This window comes from Lycium barbarum, chromosome 9 (assembly GCF_019175385.1).
Source record: "Lycium barbarum isolate Lr01 chromosome 9, ASM1917538v2, whole genome shotgun sequence".
NCBI classification, from domain to species: Eukaryota; Viridiplantae; Streptophyta; class Magnoliopsida; order Solanales; family Solanaceae; genus Lycium; species Lycium barbarum.
Genome location: NC_083345.1, coordinates 11,478,164 through 11,488,281, shown reverse-complemented (window position 1 = coordinate 11,488,281; position 10,118 = coordinate 11,478,164). Strand labels below are relative to the sequence as shown.

General features: G+C 34.8%; 1 protein-coding gene across 1 annotated transcript; it reads left to right on the top strand.

The window, feature by feature from the left end:
- Positions 1 to 4,922: 4,922 nt before the first annotated feature.
- On the top strand, positions 4,923 to 9,650 carry LOC132610948 (LRR receptor-like serine/threonine-protein kinase RGI1). The gene is made up of 2 exons (XM_060325355.1): positions 4,923 to 8,136; positions 8,672 to 9,650. Exons 1-2 carry the CDS (start codon positions 5,256 to 5,258, stop codon positions 9,187 to 9,189), a joined length of 3,399 nt encoding a protein of 1,132 aa, XP_060181338.1. The 5' UTR covers positions 4,923 to 5,255; the 3' UTR covers positions 9,190 to 9,650.
- Positions 9,651 to 10,118: the final 468 nt, after the last annotated feature.

Sequence of the window (10,118 nt, the reverse complement as noted above, 5' to 3'; positions counted from 1 at the left end):
CCCATCTTGACCTAGATCATCTCAGCTCGAGTAACATTAGGCGGCTGATTAACTTGCCCATGTATTAACCCAACTCACTTTTACTCTTAAAATTCAAACCGACTCGATCATTTGACATTCTTACTACCATCAAAGAGTTGTGAAATAATAGAGGTTTCTTCGCCCTTAATCAAATTTTGAGAACGGAGTCCCATTTAGCATAATGTAAATTTAAATTAGTTAAATCAGTGAATTTCAGAAATTGAACGGTTAAAGAGTACTACTGTAGTATTATTTTGCTTCTTAATTATTTTGCTTCTATTGTCCTTTGTTTCTTGCTACTATATGTGGTTTCTTGTACTTCGATTATCTTGTTTATTTGTGGTAGCTACTACTCCCTTTTTTCAGACTGCTCTAATTTGACTTATTCGCTCTATTTAGTTTCATTTGCATTTTGCTTTGAACTGCTTGTGCTTATCTAACCTTTCTCGCTGTGTTTTCTCTTGAGCCGAGAGTCTTTCGGAAACAGTCTCACTATCTTTGGAGATAGGGGTATGGTCTGCGTACACTTTACCCTCCCCAGGTCCTACATTATGGGATTTTATTGGGTATGTTGTTGTAATTATTCATGTGATGCTGCTGTCTCAAACATAGGCGTATCTAAGAGCCCGTTTGGATTGGCTTATAAGTTGCTTATAAGCTGTTTTCAGCTTTTTAAGTGTTTGGTTGGCCAGCTTAAAGTCATTTTGTGCTTAAAATAGGCTCAAAAAAATAATTGGGTTCATTTGACTTAGCTTATCTAAAGCAGCTTATAAGCTGAAAACAACTTATAAGCAAAAAAAATAAGTTAAATTATCCCAACTTTTTTTTTACTGCTTATAAGGATAAGCCCATCCAAACAGACTCTAAAACAATAAATACAGTCCTATAAGATAGACTACAGATGCTATTTCCTATAGGGATTACGTGAGGACAGCGAATCAAGTTGGCCAAAAATGAAAGTAATATTTTTTTTTTTTTTACTTTTTCCAAATGATTACGGAAAGCCTCCATCGTTCATCACCTCGTCACATTTTGCTATAAATCAACTTTTAAAAAAATAATGGTAGTAAAACTATACTCCATATGTCCCAATTTATATATCACTTTTTTTTTTTTTTAGTTTATCCAAAAAGAATTTTAACTTTTCCAAAAGATTAATAAGTTTAAATGTGAAAGAAAGTCCATTTTCATAGTCCTTTTCTAATAAGAAATAATATAAAAAAGAAATATTTGTAGAATCTTAAAATAAACAAGAGTCCACATTGTTAAGCCAGAGATAAAAGCAAAATACAAATGAAATTAATTAGTGGAAGATAGCAAAAAAGAAAGATGAGAACGTTATAATACTTTGTGTCAAAGATTCAATATAAGTTACAGAATAAATGGACTTTATAATTAAGTATTCCATCCTTGTGACTCCCATGATGTAGGTTTTCACTCTTTAATAATTTATTGAGATGCCACTGCAGACTTTTATCCATAAAAAATAAATAAACAAAGAGGGATTCCCCTTCCCCTTTAAGGTCTTACATCAGCTAAAATATTAATTAAACATAATTTGAAATAGTTATGGCAAGATTTGTTTCCTAATAAAAACACAAATTTCATTGGATCTTGAAGTCATATTTTGCTAATATCGATAGATGCTCCTATAGCGTTAGTTGTGGTAAAATATTACTTAGGAGTTAGGACTAGTAATTACCCCCATAACTTACAACGCATACATGATTGTACGTGTAAGTTGGGGTTTAATAAATAACTCGAATACGAGTTTGGGTTAGTAAAAAACTTTATTATTTAATTAACTAGTTGTAATAATAACTTGAGAGAATAATGTATGTTATCCAAAGATGTCACGCCTATACGCATGACATTACATGTACCGGACTTATTTGGTTATCATGTTACGTTATATGATTTGCTTTCAGCTCGTTAAACTAAAGGATTGGGAAAATATGAAAAATAAAACGAAGTCTTGGTAGATAATTTAACCAAACATATCGAAAGAGTGGTAGCTCATAATGCATCCATGTATTCTAGAGGTTTAATTTAATGTGCGCATGTTTTATTGATAAAAAATTATTCTCATCGATATTTACGACCAATAGAATCATTATATGTTTTTACACCCAGATTTCTAATAATTACTTAACCATGGCCACTTAATGAGCCCGTTTGGATTGGCTTATAAGTTGGCTTATAAGCTGTTTTCAGCTTTTTTGAGTGTTTGACTGGCCAGCTTAAAGTCATTTTATGCTTAAAATAAGCTCAAAAAAATAATTGGACCCATTTGACTTAGTTTATCTAAAGCAGCTTATAAGCTGAAAACAGCTTATAAGCCAAAAAAAATAAGTTGGACTACCCCAACTTATTTTTTTCAGCTTATAAGCTGCAAACAGCTTTAAGCTGTAAGCCAATCCAAACGGGCTCAATATCTATTATCACTTGATTAAATTACATAATTATGATTAGTGAAATGGTCTGGTGTCAACACTGGATATGAATAAATATTTTTTAACCTTTTATGCATTTTCACGTGACTTTTTTTTTTTTCCCAATCATATGGTTAGTTTTACGAAATTACTGATACGACTAATAGCAAAGACTATTTGGAAATGCATTTAATTTGATAAGCGAAGAGCCCTCACCAAAAATTTTGTGAAAGCAATTCAATATTCTGATATTAGGGAGAAATAATTCTTACCATGTTAGGGCAATTGAATGTGTAGTACGTCAGAGGACGGCCAGAAGCAAGCTGACCATATCACTAACATGCAAACAGAACGAGTCCGGAGCCTAAAGGTATAAAAATACACGATCTTTATCAAAAGGGGATGACAAAAAATTAATATACCAAAAGGGGTATATCGTGGATCAGCCCACGATATACCCCAATTTTTTTTTTCCGTGTCAGACTTCATCAACGAAAAAAAAATAAAAAATTTATTGTATAACGTGGATCAGTCCACGTTATACAATTTATAATTGTATAACGTGGACTGATGTATAACGTGGATCAATCCACGTTATACAAAAAAAATCTAAGTGTTTGACTTCAAACAAATAACATCACCTCTGATAATTTTCTCTCTTGCAGTGTAGTCCTCCCTTAGATTTTTTTATAATTAAATATTCTAATTTGATGCAAATCCTGTACTCACTACATGATTACTTGTCCAAAAATATTTATCACCGTTTACCTGCATTATAGAAGGCTTAAAATCACATGGCGCCAAGTTAGACTCTACTTTTCCGAAATCAATGTGGACTTAGCTAATAGTAGAAGACAATGGAAAGCAAAGCATATAAAACAATACCAACTAGTTAAAATTCCCTTAGATGTTTTTATAACTTGTATAACGTGGTCCACGTTATACAATATTTTTTTTTTTTTCGTTGATGAAGTCTGACACGGAAAAAAAATAAATTATCCACGATATACCCCTTTTGGTATATTAATTTTTTGTCATCCCCTTTTGGTAAAGACCGTGTATTTTTATACCCTTTAGGCTCCGGACTCCAAACAGAACATTATAAATTTATAATTAGAACAGGGCGTGGGTTCTTGAGTCCTAATATTTTCCCATCCATTGCTTCAATTTTAAGATATTCCATCCAATAATGTTAGTATTACAGTAAATGAAGAGAAAATAAAACAATAAAATTACAAGTTTTGTCCTTTTTTTTTTTTTTTGTGCTCAGCAATGACATGAGACTAGCTAAATTGAAGATTTGGTTTCAACATAAAATGACGAAACCAAATTTTGATATGGCAAGAAATAATTGGGAACCTGAGAAAAGCCAATAAAAACGTAACTGCTTTGTGAATTAATAGCCATAAATAATGAGGGGAGTGATAACATCAAGTCCACTGTCCTCAACTCAGCCATAAATAATTAAAATATGTACAAACAAACACAAACACTGACTTGGGTTTGGAGCTAACTGCTCTCACTCTCGTGTTTACTACTATCAAACTCCAGCTGTTGCCTCTTCCCCTCTGCCGTCATTAATTTGATCCGATGTAATATATGTGTTCACCTGAACTCAATAATTTTTATTCACTAATAAAGATTTGAATGTGAACTCAATTAATATTAATTTGAAATTATCGTAAAAATTTTATAAACTTCAAATCTTGCGCCTATATGCGCATGCGCACATATATATGTATATACGTATGTATCATCAACGGATACAATCAGAATTTGCGAGTGCGACAAAACTCAATGATTCAGGTCGAAACTATGCAAATGTGTAAAAAATTAGTAGCAAAGACACTCAAAATTAAGTGATGTCATTTGATATTGTTTCGTCGACAATGATATTTGGGTGTAAAAATAATATAGTATTTTATAAAACAATACAATATATTTAGAACAACACCGGTTAAAAATAATAGTATTAAGTAAACATAATTTGGAATAAGTAAAGCATTAGAATGCCATTGACTCAATGTATAAGTCGATTTGCATGTTGCGGACCTCCACGAGAGTTTTCTTGACTTTGCAAAGCGGGCTTATTGAGTTAAGTATTATACCTACATATTTTAGACATAATTTTAACTTGGGGCTTACAATGTTTAAACTGTATCAGCCACTACCATATAAATTTATGTATGCACACGCATACATCTATACAAAGGACATATTTTACTAACCAAAGTACAATCTTGATGATAAGCAAATATGGAATTTAAACTAGGTTTAACATATTCTCCAGACCACACCTATTACCTCTGTGAATATTTCAATATAGGTAAATGACATGTCTTTTTACCAAACCAAAAACAGCATTCTTACTATAATTACCAGTGAAACAAAAACCGACTATACAAAAAAAAAAAAAGTACATAAGATTAAGGGTGGTGGTAGGAGTTGTAGGGATCCTAGGGGAAGATAGTGGAGGTGCAGAAATGAGGTGCCAATCTCAATGTATTCCTTGCTTGGTTCATTTGTTAACCATTTTACACTTATTTTAATCTTCTCTTTTCCCTTAATATTATTTTAATGGTCTTGTTCTGCAACATCACCAATAGAAAAAACCACAACTCTTCAAGTTTTTAAACTTAAACTTGAGAGTTTGAGTAGAAACCAAGAAAATACACACTCTTCACAGAGAAAGAGGAAGAGAGAAAAGAAACAGAGCAAAACCCAAGAAAGAAAGAGATTTTTAGTTATAGTTTTGATATGCAATTACAAACCCAAGAAGAAATTTTTGGAATTTGAGGCAACATGTCTATCTCTATGCCTAGCTCGAGAAGACAATCTTCTTCTTCTTCTTCAAATCCCAACTCTTCTTTTTCTTCAATTTTTTCCAACCAAACAAAACGTTTTTTTCTTCTTCTCTTGGCCACCCTTTTCACTACTACTTCTTGTGCACCATTCACTAATTGGAACATTCTTGATAACACCCCATGCAAATGGTCTTTCATAAAATGCAACTCTCAAGGTTTCATAACAGAGATAAATATTCAGTCTATTGAGCTTGAGCTTCCTTTGCCTACAAATCTTTCTTCATATAAGTACCTTGAAAAATTTGTCATTTCTGATGCTAACATCACTGGTACCATACCATTTAACATTGGTGACTGTTCTTCACTTGTGACTATTGATTTAAGCTCAAATGGTCTTGTGGGGTCCATTCCTTCAAGCATTGGAACACTTGTAAACCTTCAAGATTTGATCTTGAACTCAAACCAACTCACTGGGAAAATCCCTGTTGAACTTGGTAACTGTAAAAGCCTGAAAAATCTCCTCCTTTTTGATAACAGGCTTAGTGGAACTTTACCAAGTGAAATAGGAAACTTGTCAAATCTTGAAGTGTTAAGGGCAGGTGGAAACAAAGATGTTACTGGTAAAATACCTTATGAGTTAGGGGAATGTGGGAATTTGACAGTTTTAGGTTTAGCAGATACAAGAATATCTGGTAGTTTGCCTGTTTCATTGGGTAAGTTAAAGAAACTTGATACTTTGTCTATTTATACTTCAATGTTATCTGGTGAAATACCTCCTGATTTAGGTAACTGTACTGAGCTTGTGAACTTGTATTTGTATGAAAATAGTCTTTCTGGTTCAATCCCATCTGAGCTTGGGAACCTTTATAAGTTAGAAAAATTGTTTCTTTGGCAGAACAATCTTGTTGGTGTTATTCCAGAAGAGATAGGGAATTGTACTAAGTTGACTATGATTGACTTGTCTTTGAACTATTTGTCTGGGAGTATACCATTATCTTTTGGTAATCTTGTTGAGTTGCAAGAACTTATGCTTAGTAACAACAATGTTTCTGGTTCAATCCCTTCTGTTCTTTCACATGCCACAAGTCTTGTGCAATTGCAGCTTGACACAAATCAGATTTCAGGGTTGATTCCTTCTGAGTTGGGGAATTTAACCAGTCTTATTGTTTTCTTTGCTTGGGATAATCAACTTGAAGGAAGTGTGCCCTTAACTTTGGCTAGTTGTATTAACCTTCAAGCGTTGGACTTGTCACATAACTCACTCACTGGTAGCATTCCACCAGGACTGTTCCAGCTGAAAAATCTCACTAAGCTACTCTTGATTTCGAACGATATTTCGGGTTCGATGCCTCAAGAAATTGGAAATTGTAGCTCATTAGTGAGGCTGAGACTCGGGAACAACCGGATTGCTGGTGTAATTCCTAAAGAAATCGGGGGTCTTCAGAGCTTAAACTTTCTTGATTTGTCCGGAAATCGCCTTTCTGGACCGGTTCCTGATGAGATAAGTAGTTGCACTGAGCTGCAAATGGTAGACCTCAGTAACAATACACTTGAAGGTCCCCTGCCTAATACTCTGTCTTCTCTATCAGGGATTCAAGTCCTGGACGTTTCATATAACCAATTCAACGGGCCTATTCCAGCTAGTTTTGGTCGTTTCGTGTCTTTGAACAAGCTGATTCTGAGCAAGAACTCGTTCTCAGGATTGATACCTCCATCTATTGGCCTCTGTTCGAGTCTCCAATTGCTTGATCTTAGTAGCAATGAGCTCTCGGGCAGCATACCAATGCAGTTAGGAAAAATTGAGTCCCTTGAAATTGCTCTCAACCTTAGTTTCAACGGTCTGACAGGTCCAATTCCTGCTGAAATTTCTTCACTAAGCAAGCTGTCGATACTTGACCTTTCGCACAACAAGCTTGAAGGGAACTTGAATCCACTATCTAGGCTCGATAATCTAGTCTCGCTAAATGTCTCATACAACAACTTCACTGGTTTTCTTCCTGACAATAAGCTCTTTCGTCAGTTACCAGCATCAGACCTAGATGGAAATGAAGATCTATGTTCGTATGGAAGGCCTTCGTGTTTTCTCAGCAATATCAATGGAGTAGGAGTACGTAAAAATGGAAATGATGAGGGAAGGTCAAAGAAGCTCAAATTAGCCATTGCATTGTTAGTCACCATGACAATAGCAATGGTGATCATGGGAACTATTGCTATCATTCGAGCACGAAGGACGATGAGGAGGGACGATGACTCTGAGATGGGAGATTCTTGGTCTTGGCAGTTTACTCCTTTCCAGAAGCTCAATTTTTCAGTGGATGAAATACTCAGATGCCTTGTGGATACTAATGTCATTGGAAAAGGATGCTCGGGGATGGTCTATCGTGCTGATATGAATAATGGTGATGTCATCGCAGTGAAGAAGCTTTGGCCAATAACCATGTCTACAACTAATGGAGGCAATGATGAAAAGTGTGGGGTCCGCGATTCCTTCTCCACGGAAGTTAAGACGCTTGGTTCAATTCGACATAAGAACATCGTTCGATTCTTGGGGTGTTGTTGGAACAGAAGCACAAGATTGCTCATGTATGATTACATGCCAAATGGGAGCTTAGGAAGTCTTCTGCATGAGAGGAATGGGAACCCTTTGGAATGGGAATTGAGATACCAAATATTGCTTGGGGCAGCACAAGGGCTAGCGTATTTGCACCATGACTGTGTCCCTCCAATTGTTCATAGAGACATCAAGGCCAACAACATTCTCATTGGTCTTGAGTTTGAGCCTTATATTGCAGACTTTGGCCTTGCAAAACTTGTTGATGATGGTGATTTTGGTCGGTCCTCCAATACAGTTGCTGGTTCTTATGGCTACATTGCTCCAGGTAAAGACTTTTTTTATTTCATGTCATTTTACAATTCAAGTTATTATTTTCTTTACTCCTAGCATATTATTCCAAGTTCAATGCTTGCTCCAAATATACTTTTCGCTTAATATTACAGTCAAACCTCTTTATAACAGCATAGTTTGTTTCAATATTTTTTGGTTGCTATAACGAAATGTTGTTATAAAGATCATATGATCAGTGGCGGAGCCAGAATTTCCACCGAGAGGGTTCAAAATATAAAAAAGTAAACATACGAAGAAGCCTAAGGGGGTTCAACATCTACTATATATACATAAAAAATAGTTTTAACCTTATAAAAACAGTATTTTTTTTCCGCCGATGAACCCCCTCGGCTCTATGTGGCTCCGCCACTGCATATGATATAACATAGCATAACATAACATGAAAGATCGGTTCCACAAATAACATTGTTATAGTAAAATGTTGTTATAGAGGAGGGTTGCTATAGAGGTCTAACTGAAGTTCTTGATGATCATTGATCTAAGTGTACTAATGTTCATTTTCTTTAAAGAATATGGCTATAGTATGAAGATCACGGAGAAGAGCGACGTCTACAGCTATGGAGTGGTTATGTTTGAAGTCTTGACAGGGAAGCAGCCAATCGATCCAACAATTCCTGATGGGGTGCATCTAGTGGATTGGGTAAGACGGAAAAGGGGAGAAATCGAGGTCCTCGATCCAAGTCTGCACTCAAGACCGGAATCAGAGATCGAGGAAATGTTACAAGCATTAGGAATAGCCTTATTGTGTGTAAACTCCACTCCTGATGAAAGGCCTACAATGAAAGATGTAGCAGCAATGCTAAAGGAAATCAAACACGAAAGGGAAGAATATGCAAAGGTTGATGTTTTACTCAAGGGCTCTCCAGCAACTACTGATACACAAGAAAACAAGAACTCAAAGGGTGTGTTAGCAACATCTTCATCAGGGCAGAAAGTAAGAAGTTTGTATCCAAAGAGCAATAACGCAAGTTTCTCTGCTTCCTCATTGCTTTATTCATCATCATCAAATGCCAAAAGTGGAGTTTAAGTGATTCACCAAAACTATATTTGCGTTGAAGTTTGTCATATTAGTTAATTAATTACTATTAGTTTTAATTTCTTTCAGTTTAATAATCCTTTGTTTGTTTTTTTTTTTTTTTTTTTTTTTGGGGAATTTTGTAAAGAGAAGAAGGTAGATATGTGTGACAAGTTGTAACAAAAGAAGCCAAGATATGCAAGTTTGGCTTTTGAGCGCTTTTAAGGTTTCATGTAGCCACTAAAGTCAACTTTATTCCTCCAGGTTTTAAGGTTCATTTGCTAGCTTTCAAACAAATACTTGGAGCCTACCTAGAAACTTATTGGACCACTTCTACTTAATTACATGAATAAAGTTGGATTGGAAAATTAGTATAATAAAACAAAGTGCATGGTTCAGTAGTGATTGTTCATCTTTTGTTCTTGGTAGTAGTTCAAAAGTAACATTGATACAATAATACTACTTTCTTTTTATTTTACGTCTCCCAAATTCCTCGTTTTCTTGAACAACTGACTAATGTAATCAACTCCTAAAGCACCATTCACAAACTTTATCAATTTTGTGGATTTGTTGTGGGAAAGAAGCTCTGGGACAGATAGTGAGGAGCAAAGCATTCCCAACTAGCCTTTTTGTAAGGTCACGTTTGATATGCCGGAAGTCATTTTTCATCAAAAAGGGAAAATTGACTATCCTCACTTCTGAGTAATTTTCCTTATAACAACAAACTAACTTTACATTCATATCACTTGTTCCAACCAACATTTCGACATTATTGTCAAGATTTAATACCCAAAAGTTTCACCGCAACACTATCTTATTTGTTATTTGCTAATATTATTATTCATTCTCTATTTGAAAAAAAAATCTCTTTGAAGAATATTTCCCCTGAAACATTTTTTCAGGTAAAATGACTTTCGTTGTGGAAAGTTAAAAAACGGCTT